This window comes from Lissotriton vulgaris, chromosome 12 (genome assembly GCF_964263255.1).
Source record: "Lissotriton vulgaris chromosome 12, aLisVul1.2, whole genome shotgun sequence".
Taxonomy (NCBI): Eukaryota; Metazoa; Chordata; class Amphibia; order Caudata; family Salamandridae; genus Lissotriton; species Lissotriton vulgaris.
Genome location: NC_141700.1, coordinates 761,790,889 through 761,807,184, shown reverse-complemented (window position 1 = coordinate 761,807,184; position 16,296 = coordinate 761,790,889). Strand labels below are relative to the sequence as shown.

The window sequence follows — 16,296 nt, the reverse complement described above, 5'->3', positions numbered from 1 at the left end:
TACCAAACTTTTTCGAAATGCATGGCTGTGGTTGCAGCACATCTCAGAAAAATTTGAGTTTTTGCCCCAAAAAAAAATCTTTCCTGGATGTCTTGTGCTATTGTTCCCATGAAATTGTGATTTTATAAATAAATATTATTTTAATCATTTTAAAAAATACAATAAAGAAATAAACAATATAAAAATTGTTCACTGAAAATGCCCAATGTTGTCATCAATAATGTCATTACAGATGTCATCAGTGATATTATCAAAGATGTTATAGAAGGTGTCATGAGTGATGTGATATGTTAGGTCATAAGCACTGCATGGCGAGGGCGCAAATTATTGTTACTTGAAAAAGCTTTAGCTGGTGAATTTCAGTTTTGATTCTAGGTTAAAATGTTATGTTTACACTGACATTGTCACCGGACTATAATGACACTTTAACCTTTGTTTTTTCAGTGGATTTCTGAGGTCTTTTAATGCTAAGTAGGACATTATAATCATACCTAACTGTAGCGTCACTTTAGCCTATTGTTTTTTTAATTGCCATGTATGGCGTGGGGTAGGCCACAGGGTCTGGCTGTGCACACTACCCCCCTGTGGGTAGCCGGACCCTCGTGGGAAAGCCTTTGACTGTGCACAGCATGGAGTTGGCCGCAGGGCCTAGCCGCAGCGCTAGACCCAGCACCCAAACCTCAGTGGGAAGCCAATTCCCCACCACATGTGTTGCCATGAATTGTTCAGGCTTTGTGTCCCTTCTTCTTTCTTAATAAATATGGTACAGACAGATGACAGTGTTGCATGAGGTTTGTCTGCAATAAGTCTTACACAAATGCTGTTCTTCTTCTCCTGGTACAATCCAATTTTTTTTTCTCATGTCCCAATTAGGAATGGAATAAGAGCCAGTAAACTGAATGTATTGACAACATGATATTGTACTAGATTTGGGGAGGCCAGGGCCTATGGCCTAGTATCAGAGGCGCCTAATGTACATTAAGACGTAATTGGATATTGTAACACTAATAGCTATGTTTTTAATTTGTGACTATTATTGCTCGGCTGAGCAAATTAATGGTCATGATTTTAATTGTATGTTTGTATGTTTGTTTTATTACAATACAGCCCTGAAGAAGTCCCATCGGGGACGAAACGTGTCAGCTGTTCTTGCTTACAAATGGAACAATAAAGTGGATTTTTCTAAAAAAATTGGACATTACTCCCAGTGTCTTTGTAATAAGCTTGTGACATTGACTTCACAATTCTTACATGTGGTGCACCTGTGCTTATGAATGAAATTACGTCAAGTTCTAGTTAGAACTATCACTGTGATGGTGGGTGTTTTTCGGTGTGCACACAAGCCCCAGCCTAGAACATAAAGGGAAATTACGTTTGGGGTTATTTTGGTTAGGTGCATTTGTAAAAAAGGTTCCACCGTCTGTCTTGCTCTAGTTCTTCTGTTCCCTTCGTTTGCACTAACCAGCCTCACACCTTGACCTTAGTCACTAGATATATTGCGATACCTTGGGTATTAGCCAGGGTTTCATGATGCCGGTGTTTAAAGACAGGCGCCAGGAGATAGCTCAGGACCTATTTGCCACAAACCCCAAATCTGGCACAACCATCACTCCTAATACAGAGGGCCTGAAAGCAAAATTCCAAAGACTGGAGAGACTTAGAAAAAGTGAAATGTCAAGATGGTGGGATGGGACCACCTTAGAGAAATACATTGAAAACAAGAAAATCCCTAGGGGATTGAGAATATTAATATTCCCCACGTTCGAGGACCTAGATCCGGAGCAACTGGTGGACTGGGAGGGTAACCTCAGGAAGGCTTCATATAACATGATGAAGATTCTTATTATTAATGCTGAGAAAAAAGGTGAAACGTTGAGAAAGGAGATTGAAGAACTAGAAAAGGAAATTGAGAGCTCACCCCTTAAAGAAGTGATCAAGAAGAACTATGCGGTTCTAGAAGGTATCTTAGAAAGTCATCAGCTATATCTAAGAGACAAAAAAATCAAAAAGATGAGGTTAAGGACTATAGGGATGGAAGGATATACACCTTCTCACATAAATATGATAACATCAAGATGACTGGGGAGGGAAAGCGACGCAGAGAAGAGACATCAGAACTGACCTCGGCCAGTAGCATAACATCATTGTCATCAGGAGCTAGCTCCATTTCAATAGATGCAACACCTGAAGTGGTAGAGGGGGAGGCAAGAACCAATACCAATAATAATTTTTTATTGGAAATGGAGAGGTTAAGGTTGGGGGCAAGACTAAAAGATCCAAAACCAGAAGGGGTGGTAGGAGGTGGCAGGAACGACAGCAAAGGAAGAGGTCAAGGTGTGGAGACGGTTGCAAAAAGAACGAGGTCGAACAGAACAAAGAACTAAATTATGTGACAATTTGTGATACTGTGGAATGTGCAAAGTCTAGTATTGTCAACCTCTCTGACAGGGTACTATCCACTGAAGAAATGTCTGTATTGAACAAGGGACAGGGTTTCTGTCCTAACCAAGTGGGCGGGGACACTGATGTTTTTGTGGATCTGTTTAAATTCATACGGACCTTAAAATTGAAAGATCACTTTGTTAGAAATCCCCCGACCATGACCACTCCTTGTAATGATGGCACTGTTTCCGAACATACGGCTACTGAAATAAAAGTAATTCAATCAATGATGTCGTTTGAACTTGAAACTTCTGTGGACAGGGATCTTATTTGTGAAGAGTTGGGAATTGTTGAAGATGTGATGATAGATTGTGGTTTGAAACCCAGGTCTAAATTTACACCGACAGGAACTCACCCCAACATAGACATATTCAGGGAGAAAGTGACACATGGCCTATACCAGCTATTAGATCACCCCACTCGCCCCAACACACGTCGACACAACCCACTATTGGGGAACGGGTCACCCTGGACAAACTAAAAACTGACAGTACAATTGTCATCCGTGAGGCAGATAAGGGGGGGCAACGTGGTCCTGATGAAGAAAGTTGATTATTTGATGGAAATTGAACGGCAACTGTCTGACACAGCTTGCTACACCAAGCTTTCTCACAATCCCATTGCCCCCCTTGGAGCCCACATTAACATGAGGCTTACAGATAGGCGAGAGGAAGGACTAATCAGTGAGGAGGAATGTAGATACCTGATGGTTATAGAGCCCACATTCCCTTGTATATACATTTTACCCAAAATCCACAAGGGCGGCCCTTTTCCACCTGGCCGCCCTATTATCTCGGGTGTTAATTCACCAACGGAACGACTATCTGAATATGTGGATGTGTATATACAACCTTTTGTACAGAACCTCCCAGCATATATCAAGGACACCAAGGATATATTAGCCAAATTTGAGGAATTTGCATGGGCTGAAAATCTAATTTTTGTTACACTTGATGTAACTAGCCTCTACATGTGTATAAAAATAAGAATTTGGTATAAAGGCTCTCGAATTCTATCTGGGACAGAGAGCAGCGGAGCACCTTGGTCATAACGAGGTCCTGATTGAAATGACGAATATCATTCTATCTAAAAACTAGCAGCCCGTCCCGACCTTGTCCGGGAGCAATCAGACTTCCCCGACCCCCGCCTGCCCCGACATTGCCCAGCAGCCCGGGCCCCCGGCCGCTCCGTCCCCCACCTGCCCCGACCCCCGCCTGTCCCGACATTGTCCCCTGGAGCCTTTCCTCAGCCGATGTAAATTGTACCCTTCTGTTTTGTTGTAACTCCCCGTCCCCCGCCTGCCCGACATTGTCCCCCGGAGCCTTACCTCGGCCGATCTAAATTCTGTCCTTCTGTTTTGGTGTAAGTCCCCGTCCCCCGCCTGCCCCGACCCCCGCCTGCCCGACATTGTCCCCCGGAGCCTTACCTCAGCCATCGCTCCTCCTTCTGTTTTGGTGTAAGTCCCCTTCCCCTGCCTGCCCGACATTGTCCCCCGGAGCCTTACCTCAGCCGCCGCTTCTCAGTTCACCGCTCCTCGCCGCTGGTCACCGCTACTCCCGCCGGTCCGCTGCTCCTCACCTCCTCCCCCGCTCGTCACCGCTCCTCCCCCGCGCCATGTCCGCCGCTCCTCTTCACGCTCCTGGATGCCGCACCTCTCCGCGCTCCAGACGTCAGCACGCAGGTCGCGGCCGGCGCTACTTCGAGGGGACTACTTTTTTTATAATGTACATTTATTAAATAGAACATATTTTTTAACTTTATATAGCCTATGTCCATCTGCACACCCTGAGGATTACAATGATGTATCGGGTGTGTGGATTGGCGTTGTGGTTCCCGAGTTTTACCCGCCTCAAAGCCTCAAAGTTCTTCCTTTATAATAGTAGTATAGATTTCTTTCTCTATGACTCCACCTGGTACCAACAGACCCAGGGGACTGCGATGGGGTGCAGGTTTGCTCCCGCTTACGCCGGCCTGTTCATGGGCTGGTTCGAGCGGGAGCATGCCTGGGGCCGTCGGGCATCACGGTGGACAGAGCAGGTTATCTACTGGGGCAGGTACATCGATGAGGTGATTATGTTGTGGAATGGACCTGCCCCAGACCTTCTGGCCTATTATGAATATCTAAATGACAACCCCTATAACATGCACTTCACAATGGAGTATAATAGTAGAGAGATTGACTTCCTGGACGTGACATTTTTCGTGGAAAATAACAAGATCAATAGCAGGACCCATAGGAAAGCCACCAGTTGTAACAGTACCTTACATTTTGCCAGTGCACATTCCCCTCATGTCATTAACAACATCCCCTATGGGGAGATGATTAGGATGCGACAAAACTGTAGCACCCCAGACACTTTTCTCAATACCATCAATGAGACCACAGAATATTTTCGACAGAGGGGATACCCCCCTAACATCTTGAACAAAGCATTTAAAAAGCTCATAAAAGTTACTAGGGAGTCGACCCTGATCCCGTCGGTAAAAAGAAAGACGAAACAACCTTATGTCGCGTTTAGTACACCATTTACAGACAAGAGTGGTAGAATTTACAACACTCTTCGCAAACACTGGCACTTGCTCACAGAAATACCAAGTCTGCAAGGGATCGTGCCAGCCAAACCTAAGGTAATATACAGGCGAGGCCACAACTTGAGAAACATTCTTTGCCCCAGTTACATCACAAGGGACAAAAAAACAGATTGGTTAAGTAACAGGTTGGTGGGATTTTACACATGTAGAGGATGCAACATGTGCAAACTGGGTAAAGACAAAACGAAGGAGTTTTGTTTTAACACCACACGTAGACAGAAGATCAACCACTACATCAACTGCAACACCAACTATGTAGTTTATGTGTTGGGATGTCCGTGTGGACAAATATACGTGGGCAGCACAAAAAGGGCGCTTAAAGTAAGAGTCCAGGAACATGTTAGAGCACATAGAAATGGTGATCTAAAATACCCAATGACCCATCACATGCAGGAAAAACATACACCAGAAGAAACCATATGGTTCATGGGTATAGATCATGTCCCCGCACATCCTAGAGGCGGGCACAGGCTAGTAGCCCTGAGAAAGAAGGAGGCTCCCTGGATTTGTAGATTAAGAACGATAGAGTTTGGTAATAACTTTGATGATGAGATGCATCACTTTTTGACATGATACTCTCTGCAATTGACCATTAAGAAATGAATTTGCCCTCATGCTGTATATATTAACATTGCATTGCCCGCTCTCATGTGTAATCAATGCCCCTTTTGTCTCTGTCTCTACGTATATGGGGTGTTCAGATAATGATCTGTTTATGTACAACTTTAAGACATGATCATGCACTCCTAAAAAAGGGTGCCAGTTCTTAAATCCATCTGAGAATTATGGTTAAAAACTGCTATAAATTGTTTAAATAAAATTGTTTTAAACAACATGTGTTCCTTGTACTGGACTGTAAAAAATGTAAAAAATATACTCAGGGCTCTGCTGTAAAATCATATGCTATTATGAAAATATTCTTTCTCTCCTTTTCTGATTGTCTCTTAGCACAGTGTTATAAAGGTACCAAGGTGAGATCGCTAATTTCTATTTTTTGTTGGTGCGATTCACTTAATGTATTTGTATAAGAAAGGCATTTGTGAAAACTTTTATCACCAAGGACGCAAAACTCGACACTTCAGGACAATACTGCTTTCATCTGAGAAACCATGGGGACTCCTCTTTGTCAATTATTTATATACATCTATCCACTAGGACCACAGTCGCCTTTTTTGCCCTATTATACATGTAGGTTGTTCTTTTACCCTATACTCGATTTTGGACCTATCCAAGATGGCCGCCGCTTTTAGCTATAATGGGCCTCATAAACATCGGGCCAATTTGGGTTCTTTTGGCCGGCAATTTATATAAGCCTATACGGTGTGGGCTACAACCGCGGGTTTTACCTGCGAACATATACGCCTTTTTTTGGGGTGCGGGGTGCCGCTTACGATGTGTATTCAAATTTACTTGCCTCATAGGATCGGTTTCCACTACATTCTAAGATGGCGGCCGCAGTACACTTGGGCCATAGGGACACCACGCTGCTCTGTATAGATCTACACAGGTGTCTGAGATGGATCAAATGAGATGGATGAATCAGTCCGGGTATATATACTAGTGCCTACATGGTCTATCACCACCAGGTGCTATACGGACTGGAGAAATGCTGCCAGGAATCTAAGGAGACTGATCGAGCATTTTTCATCGTGCTCCCGCGGTAAGCGTTTATGCAAATTTAGCGGTGTCCGGGTTCTCTTGTGTGACACCTTGACTTGGGTGAAGGGATTCCGGTTTATGTTCGTTTCCTCTCCGACTTTTGGCTATTGTGTGCATAAACCTTTGCCTGCTTTTGCATACCGTTTACATCGACAACTGGACGGAAAGCCTCACTTTCTCCGCTCCTGCCTATAACTGAGGAGGACGGTCTTTACGGAGTATCGGGTAAAATGTAGGCATACGTTACATGTCTTACAATACACTTATTTAATGGGGCAGCCACGTTGTCCATTTAGCTTCGGGCTTTCGATATATTGGAGGGGGGCGTGTTTGGACTAATTAAGGACCGGATAGATAATTTATGACATTCGGCGCTTTAGGTATGTTGGGTGAGAATTTGATAGAGGCACGCTTGTTAAGGTTCATATATTTTATCCTTTTTTAAACAAAATAGAACACTTATCTGTCTTTCAATAGTTTAAAACATGGACCAGTTGTTATCTCTGTCATTAATACCTGCCCCTTGTCCCCCTTAGAGTCAGCTGCGGACAGAGGAAGGGTTTCATTTACACCTCAATACGCCGATCTGATATATAACTTTGGAGACCAGGTAATTCGATTCAGTTTTCCCCTGCTCCACCGATGCAGTATTCCCCTCGTGTTAGATCCCTGATTGCGTTGCTTCTCTTCCCCCTCTCAGGTTTTAAGTAGCACATCAACTTGAAGGTGCACTTCCTGTTTCACACAAACGTCTCGAATGTTGGGACTTATAAGGGTAAGCATCTTCCAAACAGGAGTGCTTTTTTCTCAAAGGGAATCGCCCGGGGGTCCCCCTAGGGAAGACTCGGCAGATTACATTAAAATTTGGTGCTCACTGCATACAGATGGCCGTGTTCTTTATAACTTTTATAATAAAAAAAAGAAAAAAGGATAAGTTCTGTAGAAACAGTACTAGGCCAGAGACGGGAATTATGCTCACTGGGAATATTAACGCGGAGTCTATTTTAATAAGTTTATGATGTTTGAGATTCCTGGGCTGGAATCCACACATGGTCCATAGACATACATGTATTCATATATTGTCTCCTTTTTTTAATTTCTTTCAGTCTATACCACAGCCTTTTCTCCATCCACCCTGACCAGGGATTCTTTCTCCTTTGAAGAAGAAGTGAATAGATAAATTTCACTACATAAACTGGAATGTGAGTAACTCTCACTGCCTCCTTTGGGCAACTTACCGTTCTTGTCATTTTGCAATAGGAGGGGAGAGTCACCAGGCTACTGAGGGATCTTGTTAGGCTCTGTTCTGATACTTAGATGCTCCTCTGCTTGTTTTGGTATAGATTCATACGTACAGAGCAACAAGCAGCAGCTATTTCAACATTTACTTGTCACGATGTTACCGGCCGAACTATCCACTAGGATCAAACAAATCACGGTAGGTCCAATTGTCATCTTTGGACATTTCTCAGTACGCGGTGTTGCCATTAATAGTTCAGGGTTTGTGTCCCTTCTTCTTTCTCAATAAATATGGTACAGACAGATGACAGTGTTGCATGAGGTTTGTCTGCAATAAGTCTTACACAAATGCCGTTCTTCATCTCCTGGTACAATCCAATTTTTTTTTCTCTCATGTCCCAATTAGGAATGGAATAAGAGCCAGTAAACTGAATGTATTGACAACATGATATTGTACTAGATTTTGGGAGGCCATGGCATATGGCCTAGTATCAGAGGCGCCTAATGTACATTAAGACGTAATTGGATATTGTAACACTAATGGCTATGTTTTTAATTTGTGACTATTATTGCTCGGCTGAGCAAATTAACTGGCCATGATTTTAATTCTATGTTTGTATGTTTTGTTTTATTACAATACAGCCCTGAAGAAGTCCCTTCTGGGACGAAACGCGTCGGCTGTTCTTGCTTACAAATGGAACAATAAAGTGGATTTTTCTAAAAAAATTGGACATTACTCCCAGTGTCTTTGTAATAAGCTAGTGACATAGACTTCACAATTCTTACATGTGGTGCGCCTGTGCTTATGAATGAAACCAATTCCCCACCACGCATGGCCTTTGGCATGGGTTAGCTACAGGGCCAAATGCCCGTATGCCACCAAGCCATCCAGACACTCCCGCTCCAGCCTGGTCTTTTTTAAACTATTTTCCTATCCCATGGCCCATAAATCCTATGGTACTCTCACTGGAGCATGGGATCCTGCTGGCTCCTGCAGAATCAGGGCAATCCAAGAATTTTTTTTTTTTTATTCTGGCCCCAGGTCGGGGGTCCTCTGCGATCCCACCACAAGGTTCAGGTGGTCAGGGTACCCCTACCCTGACCCTTATACTTTTTAGGTCGAGCAGACCTACCCTCAATGCGTGAGCATTGAAGGTGTCTGCTTCAGACCTATTGTGGCCCGTATTTAGGAATGTGGACAGCTACCAGACGCGCGCTTTGACGAGGTCAGATTTCACCTCGGGAGCGAGCGTCTGATAGCTGCGCATGCGCGGTGCAAAGCCCTTGCTCACACACAGACACAGGCAGCCCCCACCCCTCTGCATGCACGCACGCACGCACACACACACACACACAGGCGCGCGCATGCACACGCAGGCATACGGCACACATACAGGCACACATACAGGCACACTATCCCCTGCCTCGCATTCTCTCAATCACACACAGTCACGCATGCGCACACACATTCCCTCGCGCACACACGCGCGCGCACACACTCCCTCTCCCCCCCCTCCCCTCCCCTCCCCCACAGGCATACACACAGGCATGCACAGACTTCGCATCAGCCCTGGGCCCCACTCACCGACTGCGCTCTTCCGGCGGGGCTCCTCACGGCGCGTCTCCTCTTCTCAATCGGGGCTCCCTCAGGTCAGAGGAGCCCCGCAACAGGCGCCACACTCCTCCTTCTCCCTGGCCCCCTCCTGGGGACCCGGGCTACACCGGACGGCAAGGCGCTCCATGCGCCGGCAGCTCACGGACCTCGGGAGGCGGGACTTCCGGTCGGCCGCAAGCAGATTGGCCGGCCGGCCGGCCAAGAGCTTCCGGGTCGCGCACTCTCGCGATCAACACAAAACAGGAGCTGTGCACGCGACTGGTTCTTTTTTTCTGAGCGTCACATCGGTTTCATCAACCTAGAAAAAGCTATCGAGCATTCTGCGCGCACACTTAAAGGAACCGCATTGATGGCTGTTGCAGATAAATGAAACAGGATTTCGAGATTGTATCTTTCTGTGGCATGCTGTTTTTGTCAGAATGAGCGCGAAAGAGGCTTTGAAGGAGGCGAGGGGTTACAGTCCTCTAAAGCCATGCGAGTTGCCTGATTTATCGAGCCCCTAAAGCGTAGCTCAACGGTTTTCTTTAGTTTTTCTTCAACCGCTGTTGGACTCCCCACTTTTGTTATTAATGAAAGCGACAGGTGCAACCAGGCATTACTTCCCTCTCCTCCACAGCCCGGCCACTACCTAAAATGTGGCGCGGAGTAGGCGTGTGCTACAAATGAAACCATCTGCCACCCTCAGCGAGCAGGCCCGCGACCCACTGCTCGGGACAATGCTGCTGGCTTCGGAGTCAGGCCCCCGACAAACGCCCCGCTGGGGCCGGCTTCAGGAGGCCGGCGCGGCTCGGAAGCCCTCGGCGGGCCCTGTCAACACACATTTCGGCCTGTGGGCTTGCGCGAGCCTGTCACACCGAGATCAAAGGCGCCGTTAATTTGTATTTAATCACTGTTTGAAAAATCGTCCACTGTAACCTACCATGACAATCGCGTGGGGCAGCCCCGTAAAGCTGATTTTTGTAGTTTATCTTTTGAGGCAGAGTTCCTCTTTCTTATGTAAACTGACAGCCGCCATCTTTGGTTTCATTGTGTGTCGCAATTAAAAGAAGCACCTTCTGCCCTTTGGTGTATAAGAGTGTTGAAATCTGATTTCGTGCGACGAAACTGAATGTTTTTTTCTGGTGTTCTGTAGTTTCATCCTGCGGGGCTTTACCCCTTGAACACAGAAACAGTGCAACTTCAGGGCGTCTTTAAATTAACAAAATGTGAATTTTAACTTTAATATCAATTGCCATCTTCAGGGTAACTAGTAATGCAAAACAGAGAAGCGTTCGTTCATTTTTTGGCCCCGCAAACGTTCTCGGCTGATACTGTTTTCACACTGCGCTTGCTCACTTGTGCTATCAACATCTGCCACTCGAGCATCTGTCGACCAGTAAATGTGCCCAACAGGTATTCGGTCTGTATAGGAAGCTTCTGAAGAGACAGCTGCCAGTGTTTGAACACCTCTTTACGCTGCACCGGTCATTGTGTGGTAAGATCGGAAACTTTTTTAACAGGTTTTATTTTTGGGTGGGTGACTCAGATGCCTAGCATGTTCGTATTCCTGCTGACACATTTATCACAAATATATAGGTGATCCGCGCCATCACAGCATCAATCTCTGCAACCATTCAACAACTGGTTCAAATATGTTCTCTTAATGTTTCAAACTTTATTACAAATGTCACAAAAAAATGTTAATATTTCACTTCTGTTCTTGGATTTTCATCACAATAAAATACACTGAACATAATCGTCACAAAAGTTATTTACAAAAGTTTAAGCTATTGCCATTATAAATTAGAATCACTTTTATTTAAGTATTAATTATTTTAAAAAAATTAAAAGCCATTGTTATTTGTAATATCAATACATCTATGTCACGTAAATACAAAACATGTTGCATTACAAATGCTATAGGTGTCACATTTGCGAAAGTTATAACTATTGGCATGGTAAATGACAAAGCTATTAATTTAGCTATTTTCAAAACCAACACATAAATAAAAAAATTGCCATTTACAAGACCAATAGCTCAAACTTTCATAATGCGAGACCTATTGCATTGCAAATGCTTGTTGTTTTGAGGTTCCAGGACATGGGGAATGAGTCAAAGTGTCTGGAAATGGCGGCTGCAACATTTTCCCTAAGTTTTGACCAGCCAATCAGAGCCCAGGTTCCCCCCAGAATTCATGGGAGATTCTCTCTCCTGCGAGAGCAAGACAGCCGATGGGGAAAAATCCCTCTCAGCTAATCAGACTGCTCTATTATTTAAAGTTGCAAGACTCTCACAAGAGCCTGCGGACACCACCGTCCAGTTATACATACATATTGAAACTTCATTTCTCAAAAGGTACTGAGCATATTCACACCAAATCAAATAAAGCATGTTTTCTGGTTAAAGATCTAGCTTTTGCCAAATTTGGTTTAATTATGTTCAGCCGTTTGTGTTTTAGCGCTGATCAAAAATCCCTATGGAAATTGAATGGGGACAAGGCATTTTTGGATCTCCTCCCCTTTTTTTCCTGGCCTCTGCTTGATAGATTACTCCGAAACTTTCAAGGAAGGAGCTGAGGTTAATGAAAATTTTTTGTGAAAGGTTCATGAAGATTTGTCAAAAGGCGCTAAAGTTATTAGCAAACCCCAAAAAATAAGTCTATGGTAACTTGGTGCCAACTATAAATACAAAGTGGCGTCCGCCACTGTGTAATAAAGATTGTTTTAGGTCTATTTTGGGTTTGAGTACACACAGCACAGTAGTGTTAAGTTAGATTTGAGATAATAACCTTTCCATATAACAAATTTGTTAATGAACTTTACAAAGAGGAGCTTACTTTGTTTGGTGCTAAACATTCCTGCTGCCCAAGCACAGAAGTCACAGCATAACTAAGTAGACCTTTCTACTGAGGAATACCTGGACTGGGATAACTGGAGTTTGCAGAAAAACCTGTAGTGGCTTGGTGCTGGTGAAATGAATGGTGCCATCAAGCTCACACTAATACATCCTATAAATGTACTCACGTCTTTGGTTTTTGGATTAAACCAGTGGCTGATGTCCTTCCCAGCTGCCTCAATGATAGGCTTCAGTAACACATTCCCTGAAATTCACAAAAGAGGGTCTTTATTTTTATGATTGTGGATTGACAGCAGACAGGTTGTGTTTTTTTTCTAAATCTGTGGATTAACAGCAGACAGGGGAGTGCACCCCCAATCATTTTAATTTTGAGTTGCGAAGATCTTCTTCAAGTTTACTCATGAACTACAAGAATATAGATCCTTGAGTGCCCAGCAAAGTCCATGAACACAACACATGACACTGTTAGATGCATTTTAGTACATTGAATATTGTGTCTTTAGCGGCATGTCTGTGTATTTGTGTTACTCTCATTTTCCTTCAAATTCACAAGTATTATGGCCACTTAGGTGCCTGTGTCTATATTCGAATAAACGTGTGTTTACCTTTTGTGTATTCTAATCCTTGGGTGTTTGTCATCTGTACATTTGGAGACCTGGTGTATTGCTAATACTTACATTAATACAACTTGTGTGTTTATTCTGTGTATATTCACACCCCCAACTTTATTCTCCATGCATTCAGATCTGGTTGTGTCTATCTCCTCTACAGTATTTATCATGTATTATATTGTACTGTAACATTCATACAGTGCTTACTATACCTATGTAGGGCACTGAATCGCTTACCTACACACGTATCATGCTACATTGTGTAGGGTATGTAGTTAGAAAGGTACTGTTTATATTTAACCTATGTGGTAAGTGTTCCCATGTTATGAGTGATGCCCACTGAGTTATCATGTTAACGGAGGAGCATTTAGCACCATAACGGATGAAGACGTGTGTGTGATAGATGTGGAGCTTTTGATGTTCAGTAAACTGAAATGACCCTTTGAGAGTTCTTCTGAACATAGCTCACAAATATGGTTCCTGAACTGGGATGTCAATTTTGAGATTTCTAGTTTAAATTTTATGATCCTGGACAGACATAGGTTGGAAGCATAGATCTGCTGGGATGGATTCTGTTACTGTGATCCCATATATGACTGGCATTGTGGGATGTCAAGAAGTGTTCACAGTATTGTCGGAGGGATGTGCGGAAACAGAATTTAGGAGGCCTGATGAGGTTCTCAATTTTGTCTACTTTATTGAACATTCCAACAATAGTAAAGGTTTGAATCTTCTTTAGGTCTAAATCTGTTTATTTGAGAAAGACAAAATGTGATAAACAATACAATGACCATGCTGGGAGCCAAATAAGTTTGCAAAGCGATAATGCATAGTATAAAAAGGAAAAACAAAATCCCAACTCCCCCCTACCCTTCTTCTCTTCTCCCCCACCTTATTTCATGCCCCTCATCTCCACCACCCCTCGCACCACGGGAGGGAAAGGCCAGGATTGTCGTGGGGTGTCTCTCGTTGTTGGGCTGGGTCATGTGACCCGCGGGGAGTCGCCTTTGTACAAATATCTGGGGCAGGTGAGCTCCCGAAAATCAGAGCTCAACAGTGCAATGAAAGGGTGCCACAAATCTGCGAAGGAAGCCCCTTCTCCCTGGGGTGAAAGGGAAACGTGTTCCATGCCCAGCATGTACCATAACCTATGTAGCCACCCCTGGTGTGTGGGAGTCCTGTCTGTGCCCCAGTAAGACAATATATTCTGCATGGCCACACCCAGGGTGATCCCATCTGCCTGCCCCTGCGTGTATTTAGGGGAAATGTAAGCCTAAGGGGTAGGCCTAAGAGAACATATGCCGGGAAACGTAGTATCTTAGTGTTAAAGTGCTTATCGACCTCATTAAGGACATGTTCCCAGTATGACTTAAGCGTTGGACAGTCCCACAACAAGTGGGTTAGTGTGCCCTCTGACCCACAACCTCTCACGAACCCCGGGGAGCGACTGGCATTGCCCTTGTGCAGTCTGGAGGGGGGGGGGTGAGATACCAATACGTCACTATCTTGGTGGCAGTTTCTATGCTGAAGATGTTGCGCACCGTGTGTCTAGCCCGATAAAATATGTCCCCCCTCCATTCCGTCAGTGAGAATGTCCGCCCCAACTCTACCTCCCAGTGCCTCTGGCCTGTAAATTTAGCGTTTGTTAAACTGTTTGGAGAGTAACCATTTCTCATAAGGAGTGAGCAATCTCTCCGCCCCTTGGCGAGTCGAGGGTTGCATCACCCACTGGCGTATCTGCTGAAAGTGATATCGCTCAGTTTCCGGCAGGGCATAGTCAGGGCGCAGCTCCTCAAAGGACAAGGCCCTCCACATCGAAGTGGCCGATCGATCTGTGCCTCTCTCGGTCCCAATATTTGAAGGTTATCAAGTCGAGATCCGGGGTAAAGTTGGGATTGTTAGTTATGGGCGTTATTGGCCCATAAAAGTGGTAAGGCCGCTTTGTGTGGCTGTTGCGTCCCAGGCCTTCAGGGTTGCCCACGTGATCGATAACCAGTAAAGCTTGGGGCGGGGTGAGTTTTATGACTTAAGGGGATCTTCCACAGGGACTGGCCCGCCAGGGTGCGTTCCATGAATAGCCAGTACTTTTCAGAATCGCTCAGGGACCACTCCAACAGAGCCCACAGCTGAGTGGCCTTGAAATAACTATCTAAGTTGGGGATCCCTAGGCCACCTTCCTCTGGGGGTCTATAGCTCAAGTCCTTGCTCATTCTGGGTTTTTTATCTGCCCAGACGGAAGAGAGGATCTCTTTTTGGAGTTGCTTCAGAGTGCCTGGGGAGGCTCTAAAGGCAGTGTTTGGAAAATATATAGTATTTTCGGGAGCACATTCATTTTGAGTGCCGCCACCCTGCCCAACCAAGAAAGGGCAAATGGTCGCCAGCGATCTAGACCCGGCCGGGTCTGTGTCAAAGGATGGGTGTAGTTTAAAGTGATTGTGTCTTGGATGGAGGCCACCAGCTTTAAACTCAAGTACGGTATGGATTTCTGGTCCCATTAAATTAGACAGATCTGCTTAAGCGCGTCTGTGGTAGATGGCAGCAGAGAGAAACCCAGAGCCTGTGACTTGGCCACATTGACCTGGAAGCCTGAGGCAGCGGCAAACTGTTCTAGCTCTGTGAGGAAGGCTGGTACTGACGTTAAAGGGGCCTCAAGTGTGGCAATAACATCATCAGCGTATAAACTAATGGTGTGGCATTCATCTCCAAACCGGACCCCTGGGATCTTTTAGTTCTCCCCTACTATGAGCCAAAAACTCCATATACAGAGCAAATAACAGGGAGAGCGGGCAGCCTTGTGTTGTTCCCCGTGCTATCGGGAAGGGTTCTGCTGTGAATCAGTTTACACATACTGTGATTTAGGGGCTGTTGTAGTTACTAAACACCCATTTGCAGAAACGATTCCCCACCCCACACCGCTCCAGAGTGGCTTCCAGGAAAGGCCAGTGCACCCTGTTGAACGCCTTTTCAGCGTCGACCGACAGCATCACCCGCTCCACTGACTGGTGGTGTGCCTTGACTAGGAGGTGAAGTAGCCTCAGTGTGTTGGCGCTCCACTGTCTGATTGCCACAAACCCGGCTTGGTCTGGTTCTTTCAAGCCCGGCATCAGCGGTCCCAATCTAGCAGCCAGGATTCCTGTAAATAACTTTAGATCGAAGTTTAACAGGGATATTGACCGGTAGGAAGCGCAGAACCGGCTGTCCTTTCCAGGCTTAGGGAGGATGACAACTGAAGCAAGAAGCATCTTGGGTGCAGTGGCGGCTCTCAGACGGAGAGCTGCGGGTGGTGGGGAGGGATAGGGGTG

At 45.1% G+C, this 16,296-nt stretch overlaps 1 protein-coding gene across 1 annotated transcript in view; it reads right to left on the bottom strand.

Annotated features, from left to right (window-relative positions):
• CYB5D1 (cytochrome b5 domain containing 1) overlaps positions 1 to 16,296 on the bottom strand; it is a 73,227-nt gene that overhangs the window by 37,200 nt on the left and 19,731 nt on the right. The window contains exon 2 of the mRNA XM_086946071.1: positions 12,551 to 12,627. Within this exon, the coding sequence (XP_086802197.1) occupies positions 12,551 to 12,627 (77 nt within the window). The remainder of the gene's footprint in view (positions 1 to 12,550; positions 12,628 to 16,296) is intronic.